The sequence below is a fragment of the Ictidomys tridecemlineatus genome, chromosome 14 (genome assembly GCF_052094955.1).
Source record: "Ictidomys tridecemlineatus isolate mIctTri1 chromosome 14, mIctTri1.hap1, whole genome shotgun sequence".
NCBI lineage: Eukaryota > Metazoa > Chordata > Mammalia > Rodentia > Sciuridae > Ictidomys > Ictidomys tridecemlineatus.
The window spans coordinates 8,834,736-8,849,176 of NC_135490.1; the positions used below are offsets into that span (position 1 = coordinate 8,834,736).

Consider the following 14,441-nt stretch of genomic DNA (forward strand, 5'->3'; position numbering starts at 1 on the left):
TGGAGGAAAAGCTTCCTTCGAATGCAGCTGTTTCTGATAATGAAGAAAGCAGCATTCTTCCAACAGTGGCCCACTCTCCCAAGAGCACAGAGAGAGCGGGAGCAAAGCCATCTTAGATTTATTGAGTAAAGGATCCCAATCTCTGCTGAAATACTTCAAAATGAACTGCAGACTTGGCTGCAAAACTATAAATTGGTCAGTCAATGTGACCAGGTGGGTACTGCATTCTGTCCCCACAGGGCACTAACCATCCTCAGAGATGAAGTGATGATGCATCGTACCCAGGGAATCTACGGGTGATTCCTCTTGGATTTAAAATCACAGCATATTTGATTAACTTCATGTAAAGACCACTTTTGGGCAAATCCCTTGGAACAAAGCCACTGGTCTTGAGAGGTGCACAGGAGGCCACATCTGGATACAAACAGGGCTCCCCAGCAGATGGAGCGCTGCCGGCTACTGCCACAGGCTAAATCTTTGAAATCACTGGTGGGTTCCTGACATTAGCCTGCAGCCACTCAATGAGGATCTGATTCAACTCAGCGGGCCTGGAAGAGAAATGAAAGGCAATTCACACTCTGAACTCTCTCTCCCGTGCCAAAGAGGAGCCGTGTAGGGTGAGCGGCCAGCGAGGCAGAGCAGGACAGAAAGAAACCTGCAAGGCTTTTCAGGAAGGTGAATGGAGAATCTTGCTTCACCCTCACCCAGGGGCCCCCAGTCTCCTTACTTCTCCATCTGTGTCCAGTGCCCACAGTCCTTAATGTGTCCCCTTTTCAGGTCCGGGATCTGAAAGAAAACCCATCCAGAAAGGTCAGCGGCAGGACGCACGTGGGTGGGGCTTCAGGCTGCTGCAAAGAGCAGCAGAAGCCCCTGGGAGGGTGCACCTTCCTCGCTGCTTTCTAAAGGCCACCCCACCTCCCACCCCCAGAACCCTGCATTACCCAGGAAAGGACTGAGAACGGAATAAGAGCCCACATCAGTGAGGGGCAGGAAGGGCCAGCCAAACAGGGACAGTGATTTCAGCGATGATCCCCATCAGGGCAGGGCTTCAGCTGACCCTCCCGTCTGTCAGGACAGATGTGTCCTCTGCTCCTGTCCCTCCCAGGACACCCCAACCCCATGCAGGGCCATTCCCTCACCCAGTCCTCCATGTTCTTGGACATCTGAGGGGTCAGCACAACGTCCTTCTCTGCTGTCACCATCAGGGCTGGGACCAGGATCTGGGAAGAGAATGGGCTACAGGAGTGGCCAGCAGGCTGCCTTCTGCCACCCCTCATGCCAAGCTTTTATGCCCTGGGGCAGATCTCCACGCTGAAACCCCTGGGAAAGACCCTGGTCGCCGCCGCTGGGGGCCTGGCTATGTTTCTGCCGAGCTCTGCAGGACAAGTCATTGTTACTTCTGGAGATCTTTAGGATGCTGCATTTAGAATGTAGCAACCAACACATGTTGGGGACATCTGTCAGAACATGTGCTGGCCGCTGAGACTGATGTTCATGAAACTGATTCCATGGCACTAGGAACGACAGACGCCCTTGAATGAAGGTCAAGGTTCATTTTTTCTGAATTAAATGCTTAAAAGGGCGATCAGGATTCCAGAGGCAGGTGGGGCCATAGCAGTCGCCCATGTGGAATCAGAGCAACAGAAATGACCTGGCCTTGATCTGCTGCAAAGGAAGGGCACAATGGGTCCTGGAAACCTCCGCAAGCTGTGAACTGCCTACACTCTCCACGCCCAAATGCTGGGCGTGGCCATGCTCTGTCATGCCCACCACTCTCCCACACCTGACAGCTGGTTGTGGCCATGCTCTGTCCCTCCTACCACTCTCCCACACCTGACAGTGGGTGTGCCCATGCTCTGTCCCTCCTACCACTCTCCCACACCTGACAGTGGGGCGTGGCCATGCTCTATCCCTCCCACCACTCTCCCACTCCTGATGACTGGGCATGGCCATGCTCTGTCCCACCCACCACTCTCCCACACCTGACAGCTGGTTGTGGCCATGCTCTGTCCCTCCCACCACTCTCCCACACCTGACAGCTGGGCGTGGCCATGCTCTGTCCCTCCCACCACTCTCCCACACCTGACAGCTGGGCGTGGCCATGCTCTGTCCTTCCTACCACTCTCCCACACCTGAAAGTGGGGCGTGACCATGCTCTGTCATGCCCACCACTCTCCCACACCTGACAGCTGGTTGTGGCCATGCTCTGTCCCTCCCACCACTCTCCCACCCTGATAGCTGGTTGTGGCCATGCTCTGTCCCCCCCACCACTCTCCCACACCTGACAGCTGGGCGTGGACATGCTCTGTCCCACCCACCACTCTCCCACACCTGACAGCTGGGCGTGGCCATGCTCTGTCCCTCCCACCACTCTCCCACACCTGACAGCTGGTTGTGGCCATGCTCTGTCCCGCCCACCACTCTCCCACACCTGACAGTGGGTGTGGCCATGCTCTGTCCCGCCCACCACTCTCCCACACCTGACAGTGGGTGTGCCCATGCTCTGTCCCTCCCACCACTCTGCCACACCTGACAGTGGGTGTGCCCATGCTCTGTCCCTCCTACCACTCTGCCACACCTGACAGTGGGTGTGCCCATGCTCTGTCCCTCCCACCACTCTCCCACACCTGACAGCTGGGCGTGGCCATGCTCTGTCCCTCCCACCACTCTCCCACACCTGACAGTGGGGCGTGGCCATGCTCTGTCCCTCCCACCACTCTCCCACACCTGACAGTGGGGCGTGGCCATGCTCTGTCCCACCCGCCACTCTCCCACACCTGACAGCTGGTTGTGGCCATGCTCTGTCCCGCCCACCACTCTCCCACACCTGACAGCTGGGCGTGGACATGCTCTGTCCCTCCCACCACTCTCCCACACCTGACAGCTGGGCGTGGACATGCTCTGTCCCTCCCACCACTCTCCCACACCTGATGACTGGGCGTGGCTATGCTCTGTCCCGCCCACCACTCTCCCACACCTGACAGCTGGGCGTGGCCATGCTCTGTCCCACCCAACGCTCTCCCTTGCCTGATGACTGGGCATGGCCATGCTCTGTCCCACCCACCACTCTCCCTAGCCTGATGACTGGGCGTGGCTGTGCTGGGGATTTGCTGTTTCTTCACCTACGTGCAATAATGTGCTCCTCACCTGACCCCTCCTCCATGATGTTCCAGGAACTAAAGGAAATGCAGAAGGGATTCTGTGGCTGGAACTAACCACAAGCCACTGCTATGGGGTTCTGTAAACTCTAGAATGCCCCTGTCAACTGTGGCAGGGCAGGAGAAGATGAGGGAGAGGTGTGAGGAAGATTGGATGGTGACCCTAGAGGAAAGGAGTTCCCAGCCATGGCACCGTCTGGGTTCACCTTCCCAACACCTTTGTTCTTACTTCTGTCCAGGTCACCAGAGATCTTGCCTATCCAACTGCAGTTTGGTAATTTCAATCAGTTAGAGATTACAATGGTGATAACAACAATGAACATGAATGACTACGACAGGCCACCTACTGTTCTTAACACTTTGCATGCATTAATGCATTTTGCCCATGCACAGCTGGGGGTGGGGGGCTTTATTTTTGTCATTTCCTCATTGCTGAAGAGGCAACAGTGGATCCAGTGGTTAAGTGTCTTTTTCCACATCACACAAGAATTAGAGGTGGGCTGACTTGCTTCCCAGCATGCTTTTAGCCCCTGTGCTGCACATTCAGTGGTCTCAGGACCTACTCAGGAGGTCAGGACCAGCCCTGCTGCATCAACCACAGTATCTGAGGCCTGGCCTGCTGCCTGGCACGGCAGGATGTCCAGTCCAAGCAGTGGGCCGAGACAGGGCCCAGACTCCCTGTGCTGTCCTGCTGGGTAGAATGCAGCTCTCCTCTAGATTTTAACATTTAAGATGGAAACTTGCTTCCTTTCCCACCAGAGATCTACTCAACAAATGAGAAAACCGAGACTCAGACAAAACCAAAGGAAACATGACAAGAGGCTAACACCTGTCTCTCTAAGGGGACCAAGTGCTCCTCTGTGGTTGGGACTCCATTACCCACATCACTATGTGGTCATCTGGCCCCACTTGCTATCCTGGCCTGGGCCACCACCAGGAGACCTGGGCACCCTCCACCATCTGAGAGGTACATCAGCCAGGGAAGCCTCCTGAGTGGAGGAGAAAGGAGCAGGATGCAGGACTGTCCACCCCACCGGGTTCCCACCAGGTGGGGCCGACAGAAGCCCCAGAGCTCCTGGGAGGGCAGCAGGGGCGGGCGGGGATGGATGGGGAAGGACACTGCACTCACCTTCCGTCCAGAGCCCCTGCAGCCCCACTGCCAGTTCCTTTCCATGTTTCGATACCAGTTGAGGGGACCTCTGGAGAATGGATCAGAAAGTCACATAAGAGGAGCGCCTGACCGCTATTTCCCCGAAAGGAGCCGTGCTGCACACAGCCAGCCATTCTGGGGGGAGCCCAGCTTTCTGCAGGGCAGGACAGACTCTGGACTCACGCCTGGCATGGGGCACACTCGGCCAGGTCTACCCAGCAAGGCCCGGTGCAGCCACAGGAGCTCTGCCAGAGGGGGCTTTGGGACCCATGGGAGCTGGCCCTGTGGGACTACCCTGGCTCTTGGAGGGACATGTTCAGGGAGGCTGCTGAGGACAAGAGCTTGGATCAGCCCTCGCCACCCGGAAGACACTGGCCTGCTCCAGGAACCCACAGCAAAGGGACAGTGGGAGGTTGTGGAACGGTGTCAGAGGCCTGTGACAGAGGTGCACTGGGTATGCTATTTTTGATTTTTGTATATATATATATATATATATATATATTTTTTTTTTTTTTCTGAAGACAGAACCAGCGTTACCATCTGATCCTCAGAGGAGTTGTGACTGAAAAATAATTTAAACTCTCTGGTCTGCTGGGACCCACAGCCACAAAGAAAGAGCAGCTGGGCCACCCAGAAGGAGGCTGGGCACATACAGCAGCGAGCCTCTGACACTGGGGCGTTCAAGCAGAGGCTGCCCAGGCCCTCCTGGGGGCTGCGGTGGAGGGGACCTGGGTCCCCACCCTGAGCCAGCCTCCTTCTCCACCCCCAGCTCGCCCCGGGCGGGGCACTGTCCTCTTTACCTGAAGCCGGGTTTCCTGAACTGCTGCACGTAGAACTGAATCTCCTCCTCCGAGACCATCTTGCTGAGGCTGGGCTCTTCCGGGGTATTCACAAAGAGTCCTCCTGCAGGAAAGCACCCGCTTTCTCTCCAGCCGCAGGCCGGGAATCCAGGTCTGCGGCTGGGGCTCCCAGCGGAGGTTGCGCACCTGGGCGCCTCTCACATCTCAACAGGGAGCATCGCTGCTCTTCCTGCTCTCACTGAGCCCCTGCCCACTCTAGCACCAAGCTTGTGATCTCACGGTCACTCTGGAGCCCAGACGTATCCCCCACACTGGCCTCAATGTCGCCAGCTGCCACCGTGGCTCTGGAACAAACCTCAGCACAGCCCTGCTCCCAGCATGTGCCCACCACTCAGCTCCAGCATGACACTGCTCAGGCAGACGTCCGTCCTATTCAGGGCCCCGATGCCCCCCCACTCCCACTCGCCCTTGGGGACTGAGCCTTTTCTGAACAGCTGGACTAACTCTGTCCCTCAGAGAGTCCCGAATCCACAGGTGCTTGGTCTGGTTTCCCTCCTGGCCAGGAAGAACCCAGGCCAGGGGCTCCCGTGCTGCTACCTTCCGATCTCACAGACCTCCTGTGGGTTCTCGGCACGGAGTCCCATCCGGTTGTCAGAGATGCACTGTGTCCCCGCAGCTCCCATGCCCCAAGGGTGACCGTGGTGCCTCCCAGCAGCCCCCAGGGCTACCAACACTGGCGCCTGGGTGGGACCAGCTCGCCATTATCAGGCTCAAAAGCCTGGAGGCACAGGCAGGTCACTCCAAGTTTGCCTGCTGTAGGTCAAGGGTAAGTGGCCAGCCGTGGGCCGTGACAGGCTGGTGCTGCTGCCCCGCTGGGCCCTGTGTCCTCTCTGCGCACCCTGCCTGTTTCCTCCGCTCTGTTACTGCTGATCTGCCTCCCCGCCCTGCTTGTGGTGCCTGCGTATCTGCAACAGCCAGCTCTGCTCACCAGGGTGTGCGCAGAACATTTGAGGAACAAACGAATGAATGAGCAGATGAAGAAGGTGGAGGCAGGGTGGAGATCAGAGGGGTGAACCCTGCTGGGCCCTCCTGGCCACATCACCCTCTGGGACCCATCCTCTCCATGTGTGGTACAGAGAGCATCCCGGCACCACTGGGGATGATAAATGAGCCCAGTGCCTGGGGCGCACTGTAGGTGCTTAGGCAAGTGGCAGTGATCTTCGCTACTAATAAAACACAAGGGGATAATGGCAAGGGCATCATGTTGGGGGGAATAGAAGGTTTTGTGGGGACAGTGCTGAGTGTAGGCGTGGATGAGCTCCCACCTGAGCTCCACTTACATCCAGCCACGGGGTGAACAAGGGCGGCCTCAGGGAGGGAGCAGAATGGCTGGAGCAAGGAGCCTGGGGAAGGAATACCTGGGGGGCCAGGACGGAGGGTGGGGTCTAGTCCCATCCTCCTTGCACATGACAGGTGATCCCACGGCCTGGGCTCACGTCCCCCTCAGTAGAGGGCGGACGGTCCCAGCCAAGCTCCAAAGGTCCTTTGAGCTCCAGCTACTGAAGATCTTGGTCCCAGCTCCCTAGAGGAAAGCCTGAGGTGCTGTGACCAGGCCAGGGTCAGGGTCAGAGTGAGCACCAAGTACCACCCTGCAGGGACATTAGCTGGGCAAGCCAAGTTCAGGATTGGAAGGGAGGCTCGGGCTTCTGCCACCGCAGTGTCCGGCTGACCCTTCTCTGCGAGGCAGGACTCTTACCCATTTCTCGGACTTTGTGCACAGCCAGAAAGCCCTGCGGGAAGGAGAGTTGGAAGGAGTGTCATGAGTGAAACAGGCACTGAAGCAGGTCATCAAAGCCAGCCTCAGCAATTTAGTGAGGCCCTAAGCAAATCAGGGAGACCTTGTCTCTAAATGAAATACAAAAAAGGGCTGAGGATGTGGCTCAGTGTTCAAGGGCCCCTTGGTTTAATCCCTAGTATCCCCCCCACAAAAGAAATATACAAAGGAAGGAACTAAATAATAAAAATAAAACAAAACCACAAAAAAATCAGAATGCTTTAAAAAAGAACCAAATAAAGCTTTCATAAATTAAAAAAGCTATTCATTGAAATTAAAAATTAAACTTTAAAGAAGGGTAAATGGTAGATTAGATACCATAGTGTCTTAGACAATTCATTACCTAAAGACAATTAGTAAATACAGAGGAGTGAACACCTGAGACAGATTTCTCAAAAGCAATAACAGAGAGAATTTTATACTTAGATAAACCATTCTTCAAGATCAAAAGCAAAAATAAAGATATTTTCAGGCCCCAACAGTCTGCTAACAGACTTATTGAGAAAACTACCAAAGGAGGCACTCCAGGAAAAGAGAAACTTAACACAGTATGAATGAGAGGTGAAGACGTGACCAGCAGAGAAACTGGAGACACAGGTAAGCTTAATAGGCACTGACTGTGCACACAACACTAGTGAGGAAGACCTCGGATGCTAGGCAGGAGGCGTGCACTGTGGAGGTGAAGCATTCTAAACTTTTTGGGGCATTCAAGAAAGGGCTAGGGTTAGGGTTAGTTTGGGACTTGGATAACTCAGTACCCATATTAAGATGGTAATAGTGATCATGGTGTGATTGCCAAACCATCACTGCTACAATCACGGTTTGGTCTGGTGTGACGGTGAGAATGTGACTTTTCTCAACTAACACGGGAACAGCAGAGTGAGGGCCCTCATCACCCTGACCACAGAAGTCAGAGACGAGGGAGCCAAACTGTGGCTCCCAGGTAGCCCCTTCTTCAGAGCAGCCCCCTCCCGCCCTGACCCTCCTCCCTGACTGCTCACCTCATCACTGGCTCTGAAGAAGCTTTTGAAAGTCCGACTCAGGTTTTGTTCAAGTTCAGCCTCAGCCACACCCTGCGACAGTCGAGAAGACAAAGTGAAGGACCCCCGACATTCTGGAAACCAGGCCCCTTCCCCATGTGAATGAAAGCAGGAAGCCCCACCCACGCAGCCGAGTTTCATTAGCATATGAAACTTCAGTATCTGTTTTGAGACACATTTTTAAAAAGACTGAAATAAAATACAAGATGCTAACAGTACCCCCCTTCCCCAAGGTGGGTTCATGGGTGCTGCTTCCTTTATGTTCCCCCAAACTCCTGCCATGAGAATGTGTTACTTGCAATGCTCCCTCTAAAGGGAAGGGAGAAGGGGCTGGCACAGCAATTGGTGGCCGCGGCCGAAGGGTGTTAAGAGGAGAGAAGGCTGGGCAGACTCTCTGAGGAGAACAGGGCTGAGTCAAAGCTGGGCATTCAAGCATCTCGGTTTTGCTGTAGTAACTTCAAATGCAACGCCTTGGATCTGGACCAAAGTTATTACAGACCAGAAGCTGCCGATGGATTGTCTTCTAAAGAACAGAGCAGCAAAGCCCCATTGTTCAAGAGCTGGATTCGCATCCTTTGTAATGACAAATTACCAGGCTCTTCTGCCCGTGGAGGTGTTATTGCATGTAATTGCTTAATTCCTTCCAGTTCCAGCAGGCCAAATTGTGGGTCCTGACTGCTTGGCTGCAGGAGATGGGGAGCAGAGAAGGAGGGGAGGGCGTGGGGCTGTGTGTCTGTTAATTTCTCTTCCACTTCCTTTTTCCTTTTCTTGTGCTTTTGAAATTAACATTCATAAGACACATATCTACTGCAAAAAAGATGCTGTGGTAATGTGGGTGAGGAGTTGACTGTCACACATAGATTTAAATGTCAGAGACATGTTGACCGGTGCTCTGTGTAGAGACTCCATACTCATTAATTCACCTGTCAAATGCTTATGGGGCTTCCAGTATGGGCCAGTTTCTGAGGGGGGTGTAGAGATGAGAACGAGCTCTGTGTGCTGGAGCGGGGAGGCAGGTGGTGAAACGTGGAGGATAAGGCAGCGTACAGGACTGCAGAGGAAGGCACAGGAGACCTGGCTGCCCCAGAGACTGCAGTTAGCTTTTAGCAAAGGATGGCCCTGGAGCTGGGCCCCGGGAGAGGAGCAGACTCAGGTGGGCGGGTTGAGAGGGGAAAGGGCCGGGGATGCGCTGAGACTCCTTAACCTGGGGATAGAGATGGAGAGGGAGTGTTCTAACAAAATAGTCAGGGATCCTTAATGTGGGCTTCAGGAAGTCTGCAGCACCTTGAAGCTGCCACAGGATTTAGCATGCACATTTTCCTGGGGAACGAGTCCCTAACTTGTCAAATGCTAAATCATACAGCGAAGGCAGAGCTGCTGGGCGGGGCAGCCTTGCTGCTGGGGGCTGGTGCTGCGAGCGGCAGTGTCCACTCGCTGGGAGCTGGTGAGAAAGCAGATCCCTGGGTCCTCTCCCAACTCTACCCAACAGGACTCTGAGTTTTACCCTACCCCAGGATGACCTGCACCCCTGGGAGCCCACAACGATCCTGCCCACACCACAGAGGAAGTAGTGGCCCACCAGCAGACAAGAGCTGGGGTGCCCCTGAGCCCTGCAGAGACTCCACCCCAGCAGGGGCCCCCCCCCAGGTACACTGCCTCCTCTGGCTGGGCCACCGAGGCGCTGCCGGTATCCCTGATCTCAACACAGTCACAAACCAACACACCACACACACCTGGGACGTATCCTTCCCTGTGAAAGTCACTGCATAAATGAGAAGAGGCACAGACCCACACAGGACTGAGGCGACAGGAGCAGGCCCACTGGGCGCCCGCCTCCCCCTCTGCCTCTTCCTTCCTGCTCTTCTTCCCAGCCACCTCGCCCTGCCATTGCCTTTCTTTGGCAGTGGGAATAAAAACATGAATGAGGGACAGCGTGTGTCCTTAAGGAACCCACAGATGGTGAGGAGACCAGACCACAACCAGACAATCCTGGAGAACTTAACAACGTTAAGAATGTAGAAAATAGGAATGATCATGATCATGGATTGATATTCTTCTAGGCATCAAGCATGGTAAGAACAAGCATTAGCTCACTTAATTCTTACAAAACCCCCATCTTCCAGGTGAGGAAACCGAGGCTCTGGGGAGCAGCTTCCCAGCTCATCAGGGCCAGCACTGGGGCTTGAAACTACGTGTGTTGCAGTCTAAAGTCCATCCCTTAACTCCAGTCTCAGGAGCCAAAAGGAGGAGCCCCTGACCAGCTAGTCAGACAGGAGGGCATTTCTCATTGGTCTGTGGGACTTAAACACCAGCCTTGGCTTTTGTAAATGAGTGTCAGTATCAGCTGGGCGGCAGCCAGAGAGCAAACGCTCTTATCTGCTCCTCTTTCTGGCCTTCACCTCTACCCCACTCTCCCTGTCGGCCTGGTGGACTTTGATGAGCACAGGTTATTTGCCCCTGAGCTCTTTGATTCCTTCCTGGCCCTTTGGAGCTACCCAGGCCCCTGTGAGGACAAAGCCCTGCCCATGCCCTGTGGGTCCCCCAGCTCAGGAAGAGCAGCTGCTCTGGGCTGGGGACGGCCCTCCATAAATAAGAGTCGCGGCTGAGGGTGACACAGGCTGGCCAGGGCTGCATCGATCACCTCGAACCAGTCCTGGTCAGCTGCCCCTCCCCCTGGCATTCAGCACGCTGCAGAAGGCCGCGATTGATCTCCACCGTAATTGAATCTCACAAATGGGCGGCGGCGTAATTAAGGGGTCCATGGGGCTTCATCAGAAATCTCCAAGGGCAGAGCAGCGCTGCCGCGTGATGAATGGCCGCCCTCCTGCCCTGCTCCCAAGGCACAGATCCGGAGCTCTCGAGGGCAGCCAGTACAGAACAAAACAAGGTGATCCCTCAGAGTGTGCGAGGAGAAGGGCCCGCGGATCACTAGACTGTTTCGTAGATGTGGTTTTAGGACTCTTCTCTGGGAACCTACGTTCAGACCCTACTCTACCCCAGGAGAGCCACAGATTCTGCCCAAGCAGGAGGGGTCCCTGCCTCCAGGAGCCTCCGGGAGCTCCCATTCCCAGCTCTGCAGGGTCAAGAGCACAGGGATGATTTGCTCGTGGTGGAGGTGGGACTGCTTCCTGGAGGAGGGGGACATCCTGGAGGAAGCAGTCTCCAGCCTGGGACAGGCTTCAAGGCCAGGTTGAGGGGAGCAGGCGCTCCCAGATGGAAGTCATGATGTGCTAACCAGGAGGCGGGAGAGCAGAGTGCCTGGTTGGGAGACATTCTCCAGTCCAGCTCAGCGTGCAGGGTGTGTGGCTCTTTCATTAGGGTCTGGGTTGAGGAAGCATCTCTGCCATTCCTGAGCAGGAGACCATGATGCTCAGTGAACCCCCATCAAAGGTGGCAGTGACACCCCACATGCGTATCATCCATGGTCCAGGGGCTACCTTTGACATGTATCTTGTGGTGCATGGGTTAACACACTTGGCAGCTGTACCCAAGTACACACAGCATGCTTGGGACCTGCTGCAGGACTTTTGGTTTTCAGTGAGTGACATAATTGCAAAACTCAGCTCTCCATGAGCAGATACACTAAGTCCTTGGTGACAGGCCAAGAGCTGCAAGAGCTGTCTCCACCATGAGACAGATTTCTCCAGCTTTCCAGCCAGAAAAGCAAGGGCAGGCAGTTCCCAGTGAGCATGCAGACCCCCACTCCTCAATTTCAGAGAAGCAGGACAACCAGTGCAGAGTCATCCTTCCACGCAGGCCCCTCCCCTCCTCCCATCCCAAACACACAGAGATGCACCACCAACCGGAAAAGAACCAGCTCTGCAGCCAGCTGCACCCAAGCCAGGCTGAAAAATCACTTCTGACTAATGACACAGAAAATTAAAGGGGACAGAGATAAAGCAAGAGGCAGAAGGAGGGAGGACAGGGAGGAAAAGTCAGAAGTCACCTCCATGCCCCACACTTACTGGTTCTTGGAAGTAGAGTTGGTAATCAAACACTGGGTTGGCTTTGATAATCTCCATGGGGGACACCTTGGGATTTGCTGGCATGAAGGGAGTGTTCACACTGGCCACTGCCCTGCAGGAATAAGAGGCGCGAAGTCAGAAAGCCTGCAAGAGGACAGTCTACAAGAACCAGGAAGAACCTTGCATGTCAAAAACTACACCTGCCAGGTCTCCCACCAGAAGTGTGTGGGATAACGGGATTAGAACTCAGATACATTTGGATTCCTAAACCAGTGGGATTTTTCCTCCGACTCAATTGCAATATTTCCTCACCTACCTGCCAAGACAACACACACCCATACTACACACACCACATCAAGACTGACTAGGTGATGTAGACACTTGGATCTCTTCCTTATTTTTTTTTTGGGGGGGGCTGTAAATTGAACCCGCTGCTCTACAACCAAGTTACATCTCCAGTTCTTTTTATTTTTTATTTTGAGGCAGGGTCCAATTTTATTTTGAGACCTGCCTCCAACTTGTGATCCTCCTGCCTTAGCCTCCTGAGTCACTGGGATTACAAGCACCTGGCTGGATCTCTCAACTTAAGAGTGTATTCACTATTCACTTTTTCCCCATTCCTTCATCCACTCACTGTGTCTCCTTGGTGTAGAGCATAATTCCATGTTATAGACTATGGAAGGGAAAACATAAAATAAATAAAGCACATCCTCTCTCCTCCAAGGAGTCCATTATAATTTAATAAGGACACACAGAGAGAGAACTGCGCAGATGACCGCATCACGAGGCGGACTGTGATAGAGCCATAGAATTGCAGGAAACACCATGAGAGTCCAAAGGACATAAAGAAGGACTGAACTGGACATCATGGAGGCCCTCGGGAATAAGAGAGCACTTGAACCTGACCTTTGAGGGTGGAGAGAGTTGGGGGAGAAAACAGCCGACAGGACCATCCGAGGAAGCAGGAGCAGGGTCTGGAAGTGGACCGAAGTGTGCAGTCCTACTGAGTGGAGGGAGGAGACTGGTCAGAAGCCCAGCGTTTAGTGCGGGAATGAAAACAAAAGCCAGTGGGAGCCTGGACAGGAAGGGCCCGAGTCTGGACTTGATGATGTGAGACAGGAAACCATGAGAGCTTCCAAGCAGAGGGGAGACCGGCTCAGAGTCACGGGGGGGAGACTGATCCAGCAGTGACACAGCAAGAGTCCAGGGCACAGAGGTCAGCAGAGGTGCTGCCTGGCCACCCTCACAAGGAGCAGGAATAAGAAGGCGTGGGCTTGAGACCCAGCCGGAAAGCAGAGTTGACAGGACACTTAGTTGGCCTGGTCTGGAAAGGATTCCGTACCCCACCCAGCCTGGGTCAGAGGAGACAATGTCAGCAGGAGACAGGGACCAGGGAGAAGCCAAGGAAATGAACTGGGAGAGGAGCAGTGTGGTTCAGGCCAGTGCTGGCCGATGTCATATAATTGAGCCACAAATGAAACTTGAAATTTATCCCTAGAGGGGCCAGACTCGTGGCTCAGTGGCAGAGTGCTCACCTAGCACTGTGAGGCACTGAGTTCGATCCTCAGCACCACATAACAAATAAAATAAAGGTATTGTGTCCATCTACAACTAAAAACAAAATTCTTAAAAAAAAATTTACCCCTAGCCACCATAAAATAAATAAAAAGAAAGATTAAATTTTAACATTTAACCAAAGATATCTATAATATTAATAATTCAAAATACATGATTCATATAATCAATAATCATTAATGAGCTATTTCACATTTCTTTCTTTATTCTTTTTTTTGCATGTCCTTGAAACCTGGTTGGTATTTTTCATGTATGGTAAACTCGATTTGATTGGCCACATTTTAAGACCGATAGCCACATGGCTGGTGGCTGCAAGAGAGGGTGGTACAGATTACAGTATAAAATAAATTATACGGACGACTATAGGCTTCTAATGTCACAATAGCAAACCTATTTTAAGCATTACTTAAGTCACAGATCAAGAAAATTTTAGTTTTTAATAAATATTCTGAGGGTAAAAGGGTTTTCTTTTTTAATAAACTTCACACAGGGGCTGAGATCGTGGCTCAGCAGTAGACCTCTTGCTTAGCCCAGGTGAGGCCCTGGGTTGGATCCTCAGCATCACATAAAAATAAATAAAATAAAGGTATGGTGTCCAACTACAACTAAAAAACTAAAAAAACATATGTTAAAAAATAAACTTCACACATAATTTATTCCCCACTTTTATAAAAAAAAATTGTCATTGTAAAATGAGGAAAAACACAGCCTCTGGTGGGAGCCGAGTCTCCAGGTGATTGGCAAAGACAAGAAGGATGTCAAAGGGTCTTCCTGGGCCAGTGAGTGAGCAGCCCTGAACTAAATAAGCCCAGAGCTGATCTCAGTAGAAAATCAAACAAAGGGTGGAAAGAGTACTCCCATACGGGGGCGATTTTCCCACTTACTGTCTGGTTGGGGAAGTGCAGGTCAATGTTGTCAC

The 14,441-nt window shown here is 53.3% G+C and overlaps 1 protein-coding gene across 1 annotated transcript in view; it reads right to left on the reverse strand.

Annotated features, from left to right (window-relative positions):
* Positions 1–101: 101 nt before the first annotated feature.
* Positions 102–14,441, reverse strand: part of Ephx2 (epoxide hydrolase 2) — a 42,672-nt gene continuing 28,332 nt past the window's right edge. Inside the window, exons 12-19 of the mRNA XM_078030849.1 lie at positions 11,948–12,059; positions 7,944–8,015; positions 6,865–6,898; positions 5,109–5,211; positions 4,288–4,357; positions 1,140–1,220; positions 728–786; positions 102–548 (exon numbers count right to left, since the gene is read on the reverse strand). Coding sequence (XP_077886975.1) covers positions 470–548; positions 728–786; positions 1,140–1,220; positions 4,288–4,357; positions 5,109–5,211; positions 6,865–6,898; positions 7,944–8,015; positions 11,948–12,059 — 610 coding nt within the window. The 3' untranslated portion in view covers positions 102–469. The remainder of the gene's footprint in view (positions 549–727; positions 787–1,139; positions 1,221–4,287; positions 4,358–5,108; positions 5,212–6,864; positions 6,899–7,943; positions 8,016–11,947; positions 12,060–14,441) is intronic.